The sequence below is a fragment of the Sturnira hondurensis genome, unplaced genomic scaffold (assembly GCF_014824575.4).
Source record: "Sturnira hondurensis isolate 20B ecotype Veracruz unplaced genomic scaffold, ASM1482457v3 Scaffold0010173, whole genome shotgun sequence".
Lineage (NCBI taxonomy): Eukaryota > Metazoa > Chordata > Mammalia > Chiroptera > Phyllostomidae > Sturnira > Sturnira hondurensis.
Window position 1 is genome coordinate 754,520 of NW_028082804.1, and position 23,800 is coordinate 778,319.

Consider the following 23,800-nt stretch of genomic DNA (forward strand, 5'->3'; position numbering starts at 1 on the left):
GTGTGACTCTGTTAGTGATATGATCTGTCCTTTGGTTTGACAGTATCATGAACATAAACTATTATAAATCAGAACGGTTTTTTTTTTTTAGTGACTAATTTTAGTTAAAGACAATGCAAGTATTTGTGACTATGTGGCTATTCCCAAACCTGTCTCTTGTCTGGTCTGTTTTTTAGGAAGGAGGAGGAGGAGATGTGCTTTTGTTGGCCTGGAGACTGTGTTCACTATACTGTGAGACTGGCTGCCCCTCTGAAAGCAGCAAACCAATTCACAGAAAGCTTGAGGCACAACATTTAGTCAGTTCCCAACAAGCCTGTCATCCACGCCTGCCTCTCCTCTCTATGACATCCAAATGCTAGGCTTCTCAAAGGGCCGCCCCTGCCTCCGGGATGGCTCTTGGATCTTGCTGCAGATTCAGTTTTTTCAAACTGTCTGGAATTTTCACTGTGATCCAGAACAGCAGGGCTGGAGTTTACGGCTTGCCCTATAAAAGGTATTTTGGAACCACGGAAATCAGTGCCACCAACTACCTTTTATGGTTGGGTGTGAATGGTCAATATGTAGGAAGCATTACTCTAGCTCTCTGTATTGATGTCTGTTTTAATCGTTTGCCTCAGTGGTGGGAAGTGAGAAGGGATAAGTGACAAATCTTTTTTTTTTTTTAAGATTTTATTTATTTATTTATCTTTAGAGGGGAAGGAGAGAGGGAGAGAAACATCAATGTATGGTTGCCTGTTGTGAGTCCCCTGCTGGTAGTTAGCCTGCAAGGAACCGGCATGCAACCCAGGCATGTGCCCTGACTGGGAATCGAACCGCGATCGTCTGGTTCGCAGGCCTGCGCTCAATCCACTGAGCTACAATGCTAAGTGGGGTAGTCTCTGACAAGCCATGGGTAGGGCCAGGGAACAGATCAGACAGGTTCTTTAAGGTCGTATGGAATCACACTTGGAAATAAAGGCAAGAATTTGAACTCTGAGACTGCATTTTTAGGCTTACATATACTGTGATTCACTTGTATAGTCACGTTTCTTGAAGAGTGCATAAATAAGTGCATAAATATTCCTCCCATTTGATCAGCTTTTTCTTTGTTCTCTAAAAACCAATGTTAGCCAAAAACTTTCACTGACCTGAGATATTAAATCGCTAGTTTCCCATAAAAGGAAGTGCTTGGCTCTGATTATAGTTTTAGTTTCTAGTGTTTCCTTTTGACTTACAAGGTCACCTTATTCTAAGTTTCCAAAAAGTCACTTTCAGTGATTTAAGGTAGAAGTACAGTGTTAGGGTCTAGTTTCCTGTTTTATTTATAATCGTATTTTCCTCCATCCTCTCTGAATGAGTATATCAAAGGCAGTTTCCTGAGGATCTGCAGCTGCATCAGGTATGCAGCATACCGACAGCTACATTTCTTTGGGGTTCACTGAGAAAATCAAATAGATGAAAGGAAACAGAAATACTCTCACAGCAGCTAGCTTATTCCATTAATTAGTTTGAGAGTATAATTTCCACTATAATAATCTTATTATAAACATTTTAAGAAAGGAAGTGATAACCTGTATTAATGAGAAACTCTTTATTATCTGGATACTGTGACTCTTTTTGACCCTCAGTAATATAAAATAAAGGGTATTTCTTAAGCAGAGAATCTAGTATTAAATTTTGGCAACTGTGTCTTTATTGTCAGGAGTCAGAAATCAAGAAATCAGGCTTTTGCATGACTTAATGCATGCTTGAATTTTCTATTTTGAGATTCTCAGAGAGGATAAGAAACTTGTCCAAGATCACACAAGTGGAGAATACCATGACTTGGATTAATACTGCACTCAAAAATTTCCCCATGCCTTTGAAAACCATAAAGAAAATGTGAAATCATTTTTTCAAATAATACCATGACATTCATTTTACTTGTAATAATGTAATTCATGGGAATAAATAACAGATGGTTATCATTTTATATAAGACAAATTATGCAAAACCCATATGGCAAAATATTACAACTAAGTAGAAAAAACAGAACAAACATAACATTGGCTTCATGTTACGGTAAAGTTAGATCAATAGCTTTTTTCCCCAAATTCCAATTTCATATATAAATATGATAAACTTTACATATAATTTATTGAAATCACTTTTTTCTTGCATTAAGCAATATCTCAAAATTCTAATTGCACAAATGTTAGTTTAGAATAATAAAATAATAGTACTAGGGAAAGACGAAGATTCTATTTAGTTATTTTGTGGATGAAAAAACTGGTACTTGGGGATGACTGGGGTTGGGGGAGTGGTGGGGGAAAATGGAGACAACTGTACACGAACAACAAAAAAAAGTTTAAAAAAAAGAGAAAAGTGGTACTTACAAAGATTAAGAGGTGTTTCCTCAAATCCCATACTAGTTAGGGCACAAGGTAGCCTGGGATCCAATTCTTTTGCCTTCTTTGATTCCTCGCACCCCTGCCCCCACCTCCTTTAAGATTAATCAGACAGGAATTTGAATGCATTGCTCAAGATTAATTGATTTTTAAAGAAAATAGTCCATTTTCATAATTTAATTTCATTCTATCTTCAAAGAGCCTAGATAAAATGTTCAATCTATTTCTGTCTATGGGAATCTCTAGATGTTTAAATGAAACAGAACAGATTAATTCAGGGTAATTAAAAGATGAATTGGTTCAATGACTCATGACTTAATCTGGTATGTATCACTTACCAGCCCTGAGCAGGCTTTGTGCTGGGTGCCAAGGTTAAAAGGATGATCAAGATCCAAGACGGCAGCAGAGAAGGGGTTGTTATACTCACCTCTTCCCAGGGCCAAACTGGAATTACAACTAAAACATGGAGCAGTCAACCTGAATAGCAAACTGAAGACTAGCTGAAGAGAAGTCTTCTTGTAGAAGAATACACATCGAGACTGGTAGGTAGGATGAAGATGCAAAAAGGGCTGGCTCTGCTTCCGTGGGCCGTGGCTGAGGTTCTGGAGGGATATTCCCCTGAGAATCGTGGGGTCTCAGCCCTAAATCACACTCCCCAGCCCAGAGCACTATAGCCAGGAAGTGGTGCCGACATAAATCTGGCTGTGAAAATATGCAGGGATTTGATTCTGTCTGCCAGGAAGACAGGTGTCTGCTCGAGACACAGATGCCCTCGACCACACAAAATCTAGTTTGTAACCACTCACTCTGGGTACTGGTGGAGGCAGTGTGAACTGGACTAGAGTCTGGTGAGGAGAGACTGGGGTTTGTGGCTCTGGGGAGAGAGCTTAGGGCACAGTTATTGCAACCCCCTGTGCTGAGTCACTCTCCCACACTGCAAATGCCATTTTTCTTGGGTGGAGCCCATGCCTACATTCAACATCAGCCTGCGGGAAAGTGACAGCCACACCCTCTGGACCCTCTCACCACACTCTGTAGAGCTTGTGTCCTGCTGAGGAGTCAGTCGCCTGTGCCAAGATGTAGAGGTCTAAGCACACCGAAGGGGTGCCAGTGGCTGAGCAGTGTGGCTTTGGAGTGGGGGCCATTCCTCCCACTTTCCTGTGAATCTCACTGGCACCTCCCTCTCATGGGAGATCTGCTAGCCCTACTCCCCAGGCTCCCAGAAGCCTCGCCCTCCTGACCCCTGGTGGCTCTGCCCTGTCAAAGTCTGGGCAGAATTCAGTACTAAGTTGTAAGGCTCTGGTGCAGGGAGCCATACAACTATCACCCTCCAGGACGGCTGACCAGCACCTCCCTCTCTCCCAACTCTGGATGGCCCCACCTTGCAGAGATCAGGCTCTTGGAAGAATCAGGTAGATTGAGTTGTGTGGCTTTAGAACAGGGTAAAAATTTCCCTTGAATGCCTGAGCAGTATAGAGTCCTCTTTTTACGTGTCTAAATTATGGTCTGTTTGGGCCAAATACCTACATGACTCTGTGAGATCCCACCCTACTACAAAGGTGTGTGAGCACCTAGTGGCTGGCAGCTAGACTTGGTAAAATCTGGGATATTTGTTGAGTGACCTCAGACACAGCACTGGTACCAACTTTGAAACTATACATCACTTGCCCCTACCTGGTGGTACCTCATACAACTCAAGTACCACCACAGACTGTCAGAGACTAAGCCTAATAGGCATATAGCAGAGCGAGGTCGGTAAAGGCAGATCTTGTGGTGTTTTGGGACTTTTGCTGACCTGAACTTGGGTCTGGAGCTGGTACAAGCCAGTCTTGGTGTGCTGTTTGATTCTTCCTGTGCACACCTAGGCACAGAAGAGGCAAAATGCGAATCACTTTGTAGATCTAAACATTGTTCAGGGCCAATCATAGGCAGCATAATCACTGACATTGGGCCACAATAAGGTCTCTCCCAAGAGGCCTCAGAACCAATACATCCAGTGGCCAGTTTCAGATAACATCAGAGGAAGATGTTAGTTTCTTCGCAGTTAGTTTCATATGCAGAATATTCAAAGGGAAATGCTGGCAGGTGCCAGGCCCTGCAGAGGTGAATTCTACTCCATGTGGTCAGCACCTGCACAGTAGCTCACACACTGTGGTTGGGGTTGATCCGCACAGTCAGCCAACCTGAGAATCAACACCACACATGAACAGGACAATAGCATTCAAGACTCAATTATAAGGGACATTCCTAGAGCACCCAGGACTTGTCATCAAAGAAATTGCATCACTGGGTCCCACAGTTCCCCTACTGCATAAGGCAACCCTACAAAGTCTGGGAGTCATAGTGGACCTACTTAATACATAGAAATAAACACAAATTCCCAGAAACATACAGTTTTTCAAAACTGAATCAGGAAGAATCAGAAAATCTAAATAGACAGATTACAGCTAATAAAATTAAAGCAGTAGTATAAAAACTCCCAACAAATGAAAGTCCTGGACCAGATGGCTTCATAGGCAAATCTTGCCAAACATTCAGAAAAGAAATAACACCTCTCTTTCTCAAACTATTCCAAAATCTCCTGGGAGAAGAAGACTCCCAAGCTCATTTTACAAGGCCACCCTAACCCCAATTCTAAAACCAGATGAAGACACTAAAAAGAAAGAAAAATTATAGACCAATACCCTTAATGAGGACAGATGCTAAAATCCTCAACAAAATATTAGCAAATTGGATTTAACAATAAATTTTAAATATCATATGCCCTGATCAAGTGGTATTTATTCTGGGGATGCAAGCTTAGTACAATATCTGTAAATCAATAAACCTGATACCCCACATAAACAAAATGGAGGATAAAATGCACACGATCCTATCAATAGACGCAGAAAAAGCATCTGATAAAATCCAGCACCTATTTATGATAAAAAATCTCAGCAAAGTGGAAATAGAGGAAAGATATATCAATGTAATAAAAGCCATGTATGACAACTCACAGCCAACATCATACTTATTGGGCAAAATCTACAACTGTTTCCCTGAAAATCAGGAAGAGACAGAGATGCCCACTTTCACTGCTCTTTCCACAGACATCAGACAAGAAGAAGAAACAGGAGGCATCCACACTGAAAAGGAAGATGTAAAACCATCATTATTTGCAGATGATATGACACTGCATCTAGAAAACACTGTAGATTCCACCAAAAAACTACCGAAACCGATACATGAATTCAGTTAAGTAGCACGGTACCAAATAAATATCCAGCAATTGGTTGCACTTATATATACCAATAATGGGCCATCAGAAAGGGAAACTAAGAAAACAATTCTAAACATTTGCATCAAAAAAATACACGGGGATAAATTTAACCAAGGATATAAAAGAATCTGTACTTGGAAAATTATAGGATCCTGAAGAAAGAATTTAAGAAGATACAAATAAGTGGAAGCATATAACATGTTCATGAATATGAAGAATTAACATCATTTAAATATCCATACTACCCAAAGCAATCTATAGATTCAACACAATTCCTGTGAAGATGCCAATGGCATATTTTACAGAACCAGAACAAATATTCCAAGAAATTAGGTGGAACCACAAAAGACCTTGAATAGCCACAGCAATCTTGAGAAAGAAGAACAAAGTGAGGGGAATCATGCTACCTGATATCTAACTATACTTCAAGGACACAGTAATGTAAAAAAAGCATGGTACTAGTATAAAAACAGATATGCAGCTCAATGGAACAGAATAGACAATCCAGAAATAAACCCATGCCTTTATGATCAATTAATAATTGACAAAGGAGGTAAGAATATACAATGAGGTAAAGACAATCTATTCAATAAATAGTACTGGGAAAATTGGAGAGATACATGCAAAAAAAAAGAATCTAGAACTCCTTACATCATACACAAAAATACACTCAAAATGGATTAAGGATTTAAATGTCAGACTCAAAACCATAAAAGTCCTAGAAAAAATGCAGGTAACAAAATCTCAAGGATTTCTCAGAACAATATTTTTTGTTCATATCTCCCCTTGACAAGGGAAACAAAAGAAAAAAATAAAGAAATAGGAATAAACCAAACAAAAAAGTTTTTGCACAGAAAAGGAAGCCTTCAATAGAATATAAAAATTAACCAATGAATGGGAGAATATATTCACCAATGATAGATCTGACAAGGGGTTCATATCCAAATTTATAAAGAACTTATAAAACCTAATAACAAGAAAACAAACACTCCAATTAAAAATGGGCAAAGAACATGAATAGACACCTCTTCAGGCAGGATATACAAATGGCCAATAGACAAGTGAAAAGATGCTCACTGTCACTAATCATCAGAGAAATGTAAATTAAAACCACAAGGAGATACCATCTCACACCTGTCAGAATGACTATCATCAGCATATCAATGAACAAGTGCTGGTGAGGATGTGGAGAAAGGGGAACACTTTTGCACTGCTGGAGGGAATGCTTATTGGTGCAGCCACTGTGCAGAGCAGTATGGAGTTACCTCAAAAAATTAAAAATAGAACTGCCTTATGACCCACTGGTTTTACTTTTGGAAATATATTCAAAGAAACCCAAAACACTGATTCAAAAGAATATATGCACCCCTATGTTCATTGTAGCTTTGTTTACAATAGCCAAGACTTGGAAGCATCCTTAGTGTTCACCAGTAGCTGAGTGTATTAAAAAGGTATGGCACATTTACACAATAGAATACTACTTGGATGTAAAAAAGAAGGCAATCTTACCTTTTGTGATATCATGGATGAAACTGGAGAGTATTTTGCTCAGTAAAATAAGCCAGTCAGTGAAAGACAAGTACCACATGATTTCACTTATGTTTGGAATTTAATAAACAAAATCAACTAACAAACAAAATAGAAACAGACTCATAGATATGGAGAACAGACCGACAGCTGTCAGAAGGAATTCTGGGTTGAGGGGGTAGGTGGAAAAGGTGAAGAGGTTAATAAAAAACTGTCAGAGAAGCGTACGGTGATTACCAGGGGGAAAGAGGCTGGGGGAAGTAGGGGAGAGTAAAGGGGTGGATGAATGATGGTGAAAGGAGATTTGACAATACAATGTACAGATGATGTATTATAGAACTGTACACCTCAAACTATATAATTGTATTAACCTAGGCCACCTCAATAAATTAAAGTAAAAAAGTAGATAAACAAGACACAGCCAAAGGAACTCACCAGAGAGCAGGGGGAGGGGAGGTGAGACAGGTCTACACCGACTCAGGGTGCTATGAGAGTACCCCGGCCCTGGAACCTCGGAGAAACCTCCTTGGAGAAAATAATTCTTTGAGTTTTGAAGGATGAGGAAGGATTATTCAAGTGGGTGACATGGTAGGTGTTCTGGTCAGGGAGAGAATGTCATGGGAGAAAGCCGGAGGCTTGGAAGCACAGATGCAGCTTGGTGAAGCATTGAAATTTCAGTGCAGGGTGTTTATGGAGAGTGGCAGATGAGAAGACCAAATAAGTAGGACTTAGAAGTCACTTCTTATTCTGGAGGCCATGCTTTCACATTTCATTGTGCACTGAATTCACCTACAGAATGTTAAGCAGGTTACCAAGCTGACCTTCAACGGGGCTGCAGTAGGGCCCAGGGATACACATTTTTAACAAGTATTCTTTTTTAAAATAACTTTTTAATTTAATTATTTTTCAAGTACAGTTGTCTGTCCCCCACTCCCATCCCAACCCACACCCCATGCTTCCCACCTCCCTCCCATTTCCACCCCCCTTAGTTGTTCTCCATGTGTCCTTTATACTAGTTTCTTTTAACAAGTATTCTTGATAACAATTCTAGAGGTGACCATGCTTAGGAAAACACTGTGATAGGTGAGGGTGCACCTTGAAAGAACTTTAAATGGAAGGGGAATCTGATCAAATTAATGCTGTAGCAAAGATGGTGGTAAGATTCATGGGACCCTGGCAACAAAAAGACTAGTTGGGGAGGGCACAGTGACTCTTTAAATAAAGATGATAACGTGATCTAAGATGGTGGCTGTGAGGATGGAGGGATAGGGCAGAGTAGGAGTGAACAAGGAAGTGTTAGGGCATTAGATCTGGAGAATGATGCAGAAAAAAGAGAGAATGATTCTCTGGTTTCTGACTTAGGTAATTGAGTAGGTGGTTGTAGTCTTTAATAATCCAGGGAAATAGGAGAAGACAGCTTTATGAAGGTTGTCGGTGGTGATGAGTCTAGTTTGGAGATACTGACTTTGAGCTAGATCAGGTAGAGTGATTAGTCAGCGATACTGCTATTTAAATAGGAAGAAATTATTGTTTTGTAGATATATACTTAGGATGAGCATAAGTGCCGGACTAACTATGATTTCAGCTTTTAGTTACTTTAACATTTCTTTACCTGCAAAATGTTTGATTGTCCATTTAAACATTTATTAAAAATGACAGAATTATGTGCGGTAACAGCCATAGGGAAAATAATTTTTGATGAGCTAGGACCAGCATACTTATACTTTAGCTCTTAAAATAGAAGATTAGTTAGATTAATGCTTCTTTGATATAACACAGACACTTAAATCCTTTTATCATTGATTCTGAAACCAGGCTATAATTACATTAATGTGGTAGAAGTGTATCCCTGAAAAAATTAATTTTAATGTAATCAACTATGAAAGCAAATATAGTTTTTATTTTGGTATCTTTACCTTTCCATTGAGTTACTTGATCAAGACTATCATATTCTAAATTTTATAATGTTTTATAATGTTAATTCTAGGCCTTCCACTCCTAAAGTAATGGAAAGTTTAAAATTAATATTAAGAACTGGGAACAAGTGGCTCTATTTCAAGTAGGTATTTTAATATCACTTGAGATTAATAAAATCTATGCTTATTTCCACCACAGTTGTCTTTATCCTGCCCTTTAGAAGTTCTCTTTCCAACAAAGCTTGTATTTTCTCTTTCTCTGCAAATAAAAAGAATCTCTAAGAGCAGATGAAATTAAGAAATGTCTCCCAAATAAGTAGTGACTAATTTTTCAATATTAATGTCAGATATTTTAAAGATGACTTTAATAAAGGTTAAAACATCCAAGTAAAACATAAAATATCTGGCTCACCACTATATTTTTTGAACATTTTTGTAATAGCAAACAAATTACAAAATAAAACATTAAAATAAAATATTTAGGTAAGTGACAGATCTTTGGGGGCATATCTTGGCTTGATTGATATGCACAACCCAAGATTATGTTTGTACACAGGCAACAAGATGACTTCACACTGGGCTCCTGTCCAACCCCACAGTCTCACTGTTTTCCTGACTCATCACACAAAAAGGTATTCTCAAGGTGTTAGGCTTTTATAGATATAGATTAGACATAGATATAGGTAGATAGATTAGATATATAGATATACATAGATATGTTGAGCTCAGAGAAATTGATAAAGCTGTATGGATTTAGCATCTGTCTTGTGTAAATGGTAGAAAGAATGCACCAAAGGTTTCTACTGTCCAACGTTATGTAATGTTCCTGAAAACATGCAAATTCCTAGGTGAGTCATTTTGCAATAGCTGAGGTACTGATATGGAGATGTAGACTGAATATTCTGTGCAGACTCAAGCAATAGAGTAAAAATCAGGAGACCCTGATTCTGGTCCGTAGTCACCATCTAATACGATGTGGAAGTTTGGGTGAAGCAGTCAAGCCCTGTGAGCTGCATTCTCTTTATCAGCATGACAAAGATAAAGGATCTACCTTTGTTAACCCCAATGAAGCACTCTAAAGATTAATTTTTATGAGCCTCTAACAAAAAGTGACTATTGTAGCAGAGATTATCAATTTTCTATCACAGTCGAGAGTTTTGTCATATTGGGAACAGCTTTGTAGAAAAATATCTTTTGTTATTTGCAGAATGGAGACAAGTACAGCAGCATCCTCCCAAACAGCATATCTTTTGAAGAATTAGGAGTGGCTGATCTTTGGCTTCATAAGAAATAAGTATTTTCCATGACCTGGTGACTAGTAAGTTGGGAAATCTGCCCTGACCAAACGTTCAGAGTTGTATTGTATCGCTAATTAAGAGCTTGATAATACTAGAATCTTAGAATGCACAAAGGTACCAGCAAACTCACATCCAATCTGTATTTGATTATCTTTGGTAAACAGAGCTCATTTCTTCAGCTTCATACCCCTTCACACACACACACACACACACACACACACACACACGACTGTTGGTAGAAGAGACTGTCTTCGGAGCCATGCATATGGTTTATACAAGGATGTTTGGATGCAGGGGCATGAGTCATGTCTGAAATCCAACCCTCTAACCCCACTTGCCAAATTGTAGATCTGTGTGTGGGACTGTGTCCTCCAGAGAAAAGGAGACTCTGTATATTTGGCCCATCCAGAGAAGGTGCCTTTTTATAATTTGTCCAGAGGTGGCACATATCACTGGCATAGTTAACTTCCTCTCTTATTGGAGAGCTCTGACATGTGGTTTTGGAATTTATTTACTCTGCATCTGAGTGGGAAGAATTATGCCTCTATATTTCTGGTGGCCATATCAAGGGGGAATAACTGTGGGAGACATAATAATAAGATCATATGAGATAGACTCACAAATTGGACATGTCCCCTGGATGACCACGGTGAAGGCAGCTCCTTCTGTGTGTGTGTGTGTGTGTGTGTGTGTGTGTGTGTGTGTGTAACCTGGGTAGTTGGGCTGGAAGTATAAGCAATACCTAAAACTGGGTGTAAGCATACGATGGCCTTAGGAGGGCAGTTGTGACTCTGATGTTCTGTTGTCTCAGTGGTCTCAGAAGTGTGTGTGTTAGCACTAGAATCAAAGTTACTACTGACAACTAACCAAGGTGGTAAGGAGGAGTCTAGAACCTTAGAGGCATGAAATGTAATTCCAAATGACCTTGGCCAGTTAGAGATATAGTTAGAAACCATGAGGAGAATCTATCACATTTTTAAGTCAGCAGCCTCAGACTGTCCTCAGGCTTTGAAAAGGTTGAACACATTAAACTGCATAGACTGCTTTGACAGCAGGGTGCTGGTTAATTACAGTGGCAATCTAATTACAAGGTTTATAGGGTTTCCCTGCAATTGATTCCCTTTCAAGTGTGTGAAACTTCACTTGCTATGCATTCACGCCTGAAACTCACGGGAATAGACCAGATTCTGGGGCTGTGTGGGTCTTTGAATCAGAAAGAACGTCCCACTTTGGGGTTCTTATTCAGGATGGTAAAGGACTCTTCTAAGTATTTCAACCATTCATTCTTTCATTCATCCACAAATTCATTCATTCATTCATTCAATACTACATTAATAGCATGTACCTAGTACTACCAGTATCCCAAGATACAAAGCTGTTGAATAGAGTCACTAACACAGATGGGCTTACAACAGTTGGGGACACTGACAAAATTGAATGACTAAAGCTACAGTTCAATAATAGTATTAGAGACGCAAATAAGGTGCTAAGGGAGCATTAAGGAAGACCTCCCTAGGTCTGCACTGTGTGTGCGTTCGGTGTGGGGAAAGGATGGAAGGGTGTTGGTGGAGGCGCAGAGCAGCACTCACTGAGGAGACGGCATTTGAGGGCAATATTGAAAGTGAAGTAGATACTCAGTACACAGGAGGCAAAAGCTTGGGGATGGGAAAACAAAAACAGAAAATCCAGAACTGTGAGAGAACAATAAAACCAAGCATCTGCCACCACTGTAAACAACCAAGAACAATAGGCACTGCTGTGAACTACACTCTTTCCTCCACACACAATGTGAATGAAACACTTTGCCAGCTCTATAAAACATAAGAGCTAATCCTTACAGAGTCACCATTATGTATGGGCACATTTATTATCTCCATGTCCAGATGAACAAAGTGAGGTTTAGAGGAGATAAGGTATCAGAGCAAGATCACACACATCATACATGGATTTGATAAAGCTAGGATCTGAACTCGTGGAAATCCGATCCTGAAGCTCAAGCTGTTAACCACTATGTTTCTGTAGCCTCTTCAAATGTGCGGGGCTATTATGCAATATAAGGTTCATGCCATTAGAAGCCTTTTAGCATGCCTTTTTTTCTCATTTGGGGGAGAAGCAATTAACTCCAGAATTAATTCCATCAAGACCTAGCCCTCAGTTTCCTCATATGTGAAATGACAAAGTTGTGCTATGTGAACTCAAAAGACCTTTATATCTCCAAGACTCTGTTCTCATTTAATCTTGCCCCAAGCTTAAGAACACTCTTTTTGTCTTACATAAATCTCGTCTAATAGATGGCATATCAATATTAATGACTCAAATGCACAGGGCATTTTGATTATAATCATCCTTTGGATGAATATGAAACACTAATGTGTCCAGTTCTGCACATTAAATTCCTGCATATGGAGGGACAAAAGTTCTTATCACTAGGTTTCATTATATGTACTTTAATTCCGCGATTAATTACTAAACTCTTCACAGGGCTCTTCCCAATTTCTCAAAAAAGGGCAGGAGTAGGAAGTAGATGGACTTTGATGAATGAAGGAGGGATCATTCTGCTCTTCTTTGCTTCGTGTTTGAGAAAACCAATATGTCCTCACTTTACACTGCTCTCCTCTAGGCCTGCATGTAATGAATGGCAGGTAGTAACAAATAAGCACAGGGCTTCAAGAGAATTATTTTCTTCTCCTCAAGGCAGACTGGCTTTAGTCAAGATAGAGAGGAGTTTATTTTACTTTCAAGCAATATCTATAACATGTTATAGTGGACATCGGCTTTTTTTAACTTTCCTAAATCTAAACTGCACAGTTGGGAAACTGCCCACTATGCAGTCTGGCTGGTAAGCAGACATGAACTTTCCCAGGCTATCTCGCAGACAGGGTGTGGATGTGTAACGTGGCTCCACTGGCCGTCCATACCCGCCCCCACTTTGAACTGGAATTTCAGGGCACATAAAAGCAGTTGTGGTAGATAACTCATCCTGACAGTGGAGGGCGGCAGCTGGAGCACCAGCATGGGGTTTCCATGGGCAGAAGCAGCAGCAAGCGGCTGAACAAGTGCCCCGTGGGGGTGCCAGGGTTGCAAGCCGTGATGTTGCTAGTCCTGTAAGGGCAGCAGCAGGATCTGTACCAGTCTGGTTTGGACTTTGGGGCCATATGCCCCTGCACATTGTGTGGTCCCTCCATCTAAAGCCTCGTTCTAGGAGTCTGTGAATGCTCCAATATACTTGTTTTTAAGCATTAAAGAAAACCCTCTTATTTTAAAATAATCTCAGGTGCACAGAAAAAAAATGCAAGAATAGCACAATGGACTTCCATAATATCCTTTCCTCAGATTTGTCAATTTTAACATTTTGCTGTATTTGCTTCCTCTCTCTTTCTTCCTCTCTCCTCCCACCTCTCTCTCTGTAATTATATAATGCATATCATTATTGTAATTATTCCATATCACATGAGAGTAAGTTACATACACTATGCCTCTTCACCTCTTCATACTGAAGCATGTATCTCCAATGAACAAGAATATTCTCTTATACAGCCAGAGCTGGTTATCAAAGTCAGGAAATATAACAGTAACGCCTATCTAATCTCCAGTCCATATCCAAGTTTCAATTGTGCTTTATAGAGATTTTCTTTCCTGTTCTGAGCTCCAGTCCGGGATCACTCAGGCTTCATTCAGGCTGTCGTTCTCTTTAGTCTTTTTTAAAAATATGTTTTATTGATTATGCCATTGCAGTTGTCCCATTCCCCCCTCTTCATTCCCCTCCACCCTGCACACCCTTCCCCCATCATTCCCTCCCTCTTTAGTTTATGTCCATGTGTCACAAGTTCTTTAGATTCTGTATTTCCCATAGTATTCCTGCCCTCCCCGCTGTCTATTTTCTACCTACCGTCTATGCTACTTATTCTCTGTACCTTCTCCCTCCTTCTCCTCCTCCCACTCCCCTGTTGCTAACCCTCCATGTGATCTCCATTTCTATGTTTCCGCTCCTGATCTAGCTGTCCTCTTAGTTTGCTTTCGTTTTAGGTGTGGTTCTTAATAACTGTGAGTTTGCTGTCCTTTCACTGTTCATACTTTTTATCTTCTTTTTCTTAGATCATCATTAAGCCCTTATTGTACAAAATGTTAAAGGGACTTATCTAAGAAAAAGATGATCTCTTTAGCCTTTTAATTTGCAAACATCTCAGTTCTTCCCTGTTCTTCATGACATTGATATTTTTGATATAATTTGCTTACTTTACAGAGTATTCCTTATTTTGTGTTTCTCTGAGATTTTCTCATGATTAGATTCAGGCTGTGCATTCTCAACAGCAACATTATATGAATGATGCTGTGTCCTACTCAGGGCGTCACATCCAGAGATGAACATTCAGACAATCACCTTATTGGTGACATTGATTTTGATTACTTAGGGTGCTGTCCAATTTCTCCATTGAAAAGTTACTATTTTTTCTTTTGTTACTTATATGGGTGATATTTTCATGTTATAAATATCCTATTTCCCTTCAGACTGCCATTCTCCTCAGACTATCATATTTCTCCTCAGACATCCTCAATTTAGCATTCATTGATTATTCTCAGTTGAATCAATTTTTACTATGATTTCAAAATACTGGTTTTTCTGTCTTTATCATTCCTCCTATGCTTATTAATTGTCTAACTATGCTTTTAATAAATTCTTTTTCTGTTTAAATGAGCAGAATGAGTTGGTATCTGTTGCTTAGAACCAAGAACCCCTGATTTATTTACTTGTATATTTAGGCAGCTAGTTCCAAGAACCTATCAAATCAGTTCACCAAAATGGTCAATCTAGTAAGTCTAAGTAGAGACAGGGGGGAACACCTTCAGGAAAAGAAATTACACAGGTTTCCATGGCGTCTCATTTAACTTTTAAAGCACACTTACAGATTATATTTTATTCCACTGTTAGCCAAATAACTACCAAAACTGAACACATACATGTCAAATAGTCATATTCAAACTGAAGAACAGAAAAACACAATTTTTTAAGACTAAATGTCAAAAACCTGGACATTTGGAAACACTTTATCTGGTGTTTTATTATAATGTTTACTTTCATGTAGAATTTTTATTGTAATAAACATCAAAATAAAGAATAATAGTATGAGGTACCTAGTACACTGGGCTAAGGCAGCTTTTATTCCTGTACTAGCTCCGCTAACTGACCTCTATGGGACTTCTTGAGCAAGTTTCTTACTATTCTGAACCTCAGTGTTCTCATCTGTGAAATGAGATACTTGGACAAAAAACCCGTTTTCTAGAAGCCTTCAAACCCAGAATTCTATGACCTCAAAACTAAATACTAGTGCAATTGTTAGGGACATAAGGAAATGTTAACCTAGAATATTCTCATGAGGACACTTGCCATTTTTTTCCTAACGAGCACATTTTGATCCAAGATTATTCCTGTATAAAGACCTACTACCTTGTGAGAAAATCCCCATGTCATGCAGAGAATAGAAATATCAGAACAATTTAGAGGACAATTTAGTTTAAAGATGCTAAAGCAGTCTCAAGCTGTCTGAGTAGATGCCTGTCCCAAGAAATAAATACTCTCAAAGTGCTTGACATTGGTCAGGGCACATCTAGAGCAGTGTGTCTTATTCAGAGGGTCATCCTTTCAAGGAGCCATTAAAACACCAGCAATGTCATTATGAGAAACAGTTGAGTGAACTAGGCTATTAATCATAGAGAAGAAAGATTTAATGGGATGAGGACATGATAGTTCTCTAAATATTCGAAGGTTTGTTTTATTCAGGTGAAACATAAGAAGTTTGTTGTGGTTTTAGCAGATGAAAAACCACAAACAATTGGTTGGAGGCTATCACGTCAATATAAGGAAGACATTTTATTCAAACACGTTGTGATAGTTGTTCTTGCTGTTTTGTCTCTCAGGGGCCTCATTATACCACTGTGATATCAGAAAGCTACCAAAGAACCAAGGTTTTTGCTCAGTTCTCAGTGCAATAGATCAGATCCTGTCCTCCACATAGATGTTTTCAGGTAAGTGCTTCTCAAATGTTAAATGCATAAAAATTCAGTTTCTGATTCGGTAGGTCTGGGGTGGGACCCGAGAGTCTGTATTTCCAGCCTGGTGCATGTGCACATAATAACGAGCTTCCAGCTGGTGCATGTGCACATAATAATTGCCCAATCAGAAGGCATGTCACCTCATGACCAAAAGATACCATTCAGTATAAGCATGTTACATTTAACACCCATGTGAAAGGAGATAAAAAGATGTTTTGCTGCTCTAGCAACTTCTTCTTCTCATAATGTTTAAATGTTTTCCTTTTCCTCATTTCCTTAAAGAGTTCCATATTTTCCAACCTTTTACTATTTTTGATCACCTGGCATGATGATACTGGCATGCCTCTGTCTGCTGTTCATCCACATGCTTTCAGGTAACTGGGGAATACTTCCCCTCAGGACGTGTTCAGTTGGCCTATTTTAGGTCACTACTTCAGATGGCCACAACCGTTTGTAGTGGGACATGAAGACATGTGCACACAAACACACATGTTCTCCATGGTGCTTTTTACTGGATCATAATGGTCTTGGAACAGAGGCCTGTGGGCAAGCAGGGACACTGTTAACTGCTCACCCATAAGCTCCCCTTCTTTACTCTAGACCTCCTTCATCTCCAGGGAGGCATCTTACCACAGTGGGAACTGGTGCTGTACCCAGTGTCTTCTAACTGTCATTGTCTTGAGGAAACGTTTTACCTTGCACTGTTATAATACCAGCTTTAACCCTCAAAGCTGAACAGAACAATTCTATCTCCTTCCTACATAATAACTCTTCAAATTTTTATGTAGAGTCATCATGGTGTCCTGGCGTCTCCATTCCAAGCCAAACATCCCCAGTTCCTTCAATCATTACTCACGGGAAATGGTTTTGAATTCTTCTACCATACCAGGTGCTTTAAGAATCACACACATTTTAAGACGGTGTGTAGGAGTGGGGATTTTGCAGCTCCCTAGGTAGGTTTCTAGCATCACAGTCCTCCCTTGGACTCTTCATGATTCATAGATCACCATATGGCATTTGGTTTGGGAAAAAAAAGTTTGGACCACACCAAATCCCACTTGCAGGGTTTGTCTGGTTTTCCTGAAATCTCTGTGCACAAGGAGGAGCTTTGGGGAGTTGTGTATGAACCTGCAGGGAGAACTCTCCCACTTGGCTTGATTTCGCCCCATTTCAGAGCTGCTGGCAGGGTTCTGTGTGCTTCTTTTTAATGAAATGGTACACAAGCAGCCTCTTCCTATCTAAATGAGCACATTATTTTTCATCTGTGAAACTGTTACAGTGATTATCTAAAAATAATATGTAAAGACGATCAACTTAGTAAAATCTCACATGGAGAATAATAATGATCATTTATATAATGAGGTTTTAACAGAAGAACTAACATATTGTACTAGTAAGGATCAGTGAAAAATGACGTGATGAGGCAATATCGGCACTGGGTTGCATTGTACTCTGGGCTCAGAACAATCGGCAATGATCTTGGTCTTTAACCGATGGGGTATTAACTATCTTCTTGTTTATATTCTGGATAATGCAATAATAGATAAGATATAAAATCCTTTTTAACAGACTGGGAAAGAAGTCCTTTATTTGGTACTCCTAGTAAAGGGATGGTATACGTGAAGACTGGTGAAATTCGGGGAAGCAGAGATAAGGGAAGGGGTCACTGAAAAAATACGTAACTCCCAAATCATAGCACTCTGTTCTCGGATCCCTGAGTTACATGCTGCATTTCGAGATGTTTTTTTCTTATATAAATTTGAATTATGAAAAGGTGATAACATGTTTCAGAAACTTGGCAACTCCAATTTCTCTATTAGCGTATTTGAAATTACATCATGTCTACATGTCCCAAAACATTTAGATCACACTCAGGTCTTTTAATAAGAAAACATTAGGCTAGGGTTTGCCTTCACATTTAGTGTAAGAAACTCACACTAGTTATTCCATCAAAGCACCAAGAAGGGAATTCTAGAACATAAGACCTTTAAACAGCTCTACCTTATGCCTGTGCTGGCAACACATGACCTCCATGAAGAGTGTAAAAAAGCAGCCTGTCAGATGTCTTGATTACACAATGTTTCGCATCTTGATGTTTCCTAGGTTGGCAGTGGTACTACCAGAGATTCGGGGTTTTAAAATGAACAAGTTCTGTTTTAGCCTTTTCTTATTCTTTAAAAATGTTTTATAGTCAAAACATTCACATGCTCATAAATTTTTTCAAACACATATGTGTGGAAGAATGTTTATAATCCATAAACAAAATCTAGGAAGAACATATTGTGTTTCTTACAGTAAGGGTATAATGTAAACTGTTGGCTGGAATGGCTGGGGAATATAATCTTCAGGCTAATCATATACTCTACAATATTCTAACATAAGGTTATAATTTCTAAGTGTTAGAAGTTACACTCATTCCAAGCATGATTTGCTTGTAAATATATAGAAAGGCACTTCAAAATCTTGCTGAAGCTTATTATTTTGTCATAATTTTGAGGTAAGCTTCACTGTACACAAATTCATGTCAATAGAGTTCTAGGTGACACTTCAGGTAATACATTTATTGTATTAATGCTTGTTATCACTCATAGGAAGATTTCAAGGAGGAGGGCAGGTCTTACTTCAATTGAGGGGAGACAGGAAGGCAGCGGCTAACCCTGACCAAAACAACACAACCAACTTGGGCTTCAGGCCAGCATTGCTTCATTCTCCTTAAAATACCCCCTGATCCCTTCCCCAAACCAGTCTTCAATGATTCTCCTCTGAGAATGCTGTGAGGTGTGTATATGTGGTGTACTGGTATGAATTATATCTTTGTTTGCAAAGGGTTAATAAAGAAACGACACAGGATAGAAAATGGTGGCATCTGGACGGGAAAAATGGATCTGTTAGCAAAGTGAAGTACCCATGCTAAATATTGTCTATTTTACAGTTTTGCTGAGGATCTCGGTGAGGACAAACTGCTGTCACAGATGCTGAAAACAACCTCCTATCATCTCACCCTGCACTGGCTCTTCTACATTCATCATTTCTAGTGAGCCCAGATGAATCTCAAGTGACCAGACCTAATGCACTAACATAATTGGAGTTACCCAAGCTGTTCCCCTTCGTGAAGATTTTTGTTAAAAATCTTAAGCAAAGTCATAAATAAAGGCAAACAAACAAACAAACAAACAAAAAACCCTTTGGGAAAGACAAATAAAATGGCTACTTTTAGAGATGTTAATAATCTTATAATTTTGTCATTTAAATTTTCTTTAGTTTTTTTATCTTGCAAAGGCAGAGGGTGTGGACTATTTCCTCAGCTGACTTGAATAAGTTGAAAAAGCCTGTTTTGAATGCCTATAATAGAGATCAATTATAATTACAAACAGATTTTTTTGTTTGACTGCCTTCTGAAATAACTATTTTAAACAAAAAAATTACTGTGGATGCTTTATTAACAATAAAAAAGCAAATCTTAGTTACAAATTGAAGTTACAGTGTTCTAAAACTCTAGGTGGAAGAAGTATGATTAAAGAAAAATACTGAGCCAAATAACTATTTTGCTTGAATTGGCAGTTTTACCTCATGTACACATACAAGTAAGCACCACACACGGTACATAACATACAGAGATACTGGAGTGAATAAGATCATAGATGACCTATTCGGAGTAGAGTTTGGTCAGAACTGATTCTAAGTACAGAATCACCATTGGCCCCCTTGGTCAAGGGGAAAAAAATTAAATCTAAAACAGTCACTAAAAAAATAATCTTTGCTTAAGTTTCTATGGTGATCAATTCCCTTTGGGAATAATTGGTGAGGCAGCTGGAAAACAGCATAACTCTGGGGCCCTGCTCCTAATAAATATACCCATGACGTTTACTATGAATCAAAAAAATACATGGTACTATGCTATGCTTTGTGTATCTACCTGTAATAGATGTCAGCTTTTATCTTACAAAGAACTAGTAGTGCTTCTTAAAAGTTTGTGACTTCTAAAATAAATCCAGTTTTTACAGTAAACTGGTTGTATTGCTGTACGTATAAGAATTTTAAAAGTTTATGTTCAAACTCATTAAGTTGCAAAAATAAAGGCTCTGAAGAAGTTTAAATTCAACTGCCTTTTAAGGCTTCATGTGACTACCTCCTCCACTCCAGGTTGTTTATTTACAAAGCATTTTATTTTAAAATCTCTTGGATACAAGAAAGAGAAGAAGGTATGGCAAATCACAGCAAATATTTTGTTTCACTCTTGTTTTAAGGTATCAGCTAACAAACCCCAGTGTTTCAAACTCCAAAGTTGGCAGAAATTTTAGTGAATCTGCTCATCTTCACTGAATATGCGTTTACATTTTGATTACAAATCCTCTGGAGTGTCTGAACTATATTTCTTCTTCCTTGAGATTAGAGTTAGGTACACTCGGGAAGATGGTACTATCTCTAATGATAAGAAAAGATTCTTTATTTAATCTAAATATACCAACATGATGAAGATTTTGTCAAAGAGTAAATACTATTCTTTAAGGAAGAGACTGGGGTTTTAAAATGTAAGCAAACAACTACTATAAATCAGTTTGTAATAGACATTATTTTCTGGGAGGGGGGTGGGTGGGGAGTCCCATTGAGACAATCACACTATTTAATAGCTACTAAACTAGTAAAGCCTTAGAAGTTTTATGTTTAAAAGTAGTGGTCAATAGTAAAGAGAAAAAAATTATTGTGCTCTTAACTTTCGGCAAGCATATTGATTACAGTCTTCATTTAGTAATGTTTTCAATGTAAACTTGGCAGCAAAGATTTGTGAGTTTTACTGCCAGCCATCATATTTGTTGTTACAGCATTACACAAGCAAAAAAAACATTAAGTCTGGAGTGTATGCAGAATCTTCAATTTTGTCTAGTCTCTCAACGTGAAATGAAACTCTCAGACATTGTTCTAGCCAATTCAAGTTTCGAAAACATCTTCCCTTGAAATATTCAGAAAACTGAGTTAAAATTGTTTTGGGGTTCACAAGTTTACCAGATTGTTGCTTCCATTTTCCATTCACAAAACTGTATTTTCAAACAAAGAAACAAACAGACAAACACACAAACAAAATGATGAGGGAAGTTTTTGTAAAGTGCCTAAGTTGTCAATTAAGAATTTTGTGTTAATGAGCAGTTTTTTGAAGACTAACTCTATTTATTAAAACCCCTCTCTTTTACTTTTTTACAGAAACTGTTTAAGGATAATAGATAATATATAAAATTGCAACTACCATTCTTGGGTGGAGATGAAATATAAAACTACAGTAGTAATCTTTTTTAAATTTTTCAGCAGTCATTGTTTGAATGCTTCTTTGTTACTAAACTTCCTAATGTAGCTTTGATAAGAAACATGCAGATGATATTTATTATATATATTTAGAACTATACTTCAAGTCATTAATTATTGTCCATCAACTGTGATATAATTCCATTACTAATTTTCAAAACAGGAAGATGTCAGCAATATGAGAAATGCTTTTGGAATTCTGATAGTGCTGATTCAGAATTGTTACAAAATTTAGCAATATGATACAATACCATTTTATATAAAATTAAAAATTTTAGATAAATAAAAATATTTATATAGATATTTATCTATTTTCAATTGCCCTGAAAGACACAGAAGCAACACCTTCTGTGTTCACACATGTTACACACTAGAGTGGAGGCACCATATAAGGACTGCATTTGACCATCTTTGGAATGGAAAGGAAGCGCAGACATCAAACCCGATGACTACAGTATTCAGAAATACCAAAAAGAGCTCAGTTCACACTTTAGGAAGCTGAGTTGGTATTTCAGTGTTCCCCCTAAAGCATACACCTGCCTCTATAAAGAAGAACCAACCAGGTGAATGGGAACTGGAGTCAAGGTTAAAGTAATCTCTGCCCAAGAGAGTAGAGTGCACCAGGGAGAAGCAGCAGCTCAGCTCAAATGAGCATTAAGAACCGAAGGCAGCACCGCTCTGAAAAACATCAGAGCCTCTCGGACATATGTTTAAATCCATCCTCCCCAGTCATCCTGTAACTCTAGGGATAGGTGACAACGTCCCATCATTGCAAGGGGGGAAATACAGCACAAAACATTGAAAAAATATCACTTTAAAAAAAATGAAAAGTGCAAAGTGTTCTAACTGCCAAGAAGCCTTTGCAGAAGGTAAAGGAAAATGCTTTGTCTTTCCTATTATTGTTTGCCCTTCAGTTGACATACATGCCCAGTTGCATCAAGAGGATTACAAAGGAAACACGGTCAGCTCCAGGTTTCCTCTGTTTGGGTTCCTTGAGCTTGTTTAAAGAAACAGGCTCAGGGAATGCACAGAAAACAAACTTCCCCACTCGAAGTTCCGAGGTGGTCGTTCCTTCCCTTCTCCTTCCCTCTGAAACAGGTCCAGTTTTCCCAGCAGCACCGGACAGAAATGTCACGGTCATGTTGCACCACTTCACTTGTTGAACTGTGTGAAGGCGGCGCTTGACCACAGTAACTTGGTGAGACGCCTTGCTCTCCCAGGAGCCCCCAAGACTTCTTTCCAGTTAGGATGGAAATGTCTTACCTGCATGTGTCCCTGGTACATTCTGCTCCGACTTCTTCAGGACTTCCTGAGGCCGCCGGATGCTTTCCCCAGGGTTTCCTTGCACGCCAACAGGAGAGAGGCGGCGGCGAGCACCCTGGGTTCTCGCAGGGGGCCCCGGGGCCGGGTCGAAGGCTCGGGTACCCGCGGGCGCGGCCCCTCGGCGGCGCGGCTGCCGGGAACTGTTCCCCGCTCCGGGTGCTGAAAGCGGCGCGGGGGAGCGCGCGCAGGCGGCGAGGAGCCGGGCGGCCGGGCTCTCCTGCAGGCGCAGGTCCTATTCGCCGGCGTTTCTAAAACTCACTCCTTCTCCGCCGAACTCTTTCTCGCTGCCTGCCGGGCTGCCTCATGTCTCTCTCACGCTCCTCGCCGCGGACTTGCTCCTCCTCCCCCCCAGCCCTGACGAGAGCGCCCACACCAGCAGCCGCCGCAGCCGCCGAGCGGGGCGCGCGCCACCCTCCCGGCAGCGTCCCTGCCCAGAGCCTGAGGCCCGGGGGCGCGCGCGCGTTCCCGGCGGCCCGGGAGCGGCGAGAGGGCGGTGCGCACCTGCCCCCGACCCCGCGCGCGCTCCGGGGGGTGGGGGTGGTCTCGCCAGGCGTTCAGGTGCTTCAGGTGCGGCGGCCGCTGCCAGGGCGATTTTAGCTGAGCCGAGGGCCAGCTGCAAGAAAAGCGGGAGGAAAAATGCATTTTCTGTCTGGGGGGCCATCAGTACCGACTGAACCCGTCGTTCTACAGACAGAAATAATAGGATCAGTGTGGGGGTTTCCGAAGAGTTTACTTCTGTTCTGATTCGGCTCTCACAAGTTA

General features: G+C 39.6%; 1 protein-coding gene across 1 annotated transcript in view; it reads right to left on the reverse strand.

Annotated features, from left to right (window-relative positions):
• PEX5L (peroxisomal biogenesis factor 5 like) overlaps positions 1-23,398 on the reverse strand; it is a 215,772-nt gene extending 192,374 nt beyond the window's left edge. The window contains exon 1 of the mRNA XM_037058792.1: positions 22,979-23,398. Within this exon, the coding sequence (XP_036914687.1) occupies positions 22,979-22,999 (21 nt within the window). The 5' untranslated portion in view covers positions 23,000-23,398. The remainder of the gene's footprint in view (positions 1-22,978) is intronic.
• Between the last annotated feature and the right edge of the window lie 402 nt (positions 23,399-23,800).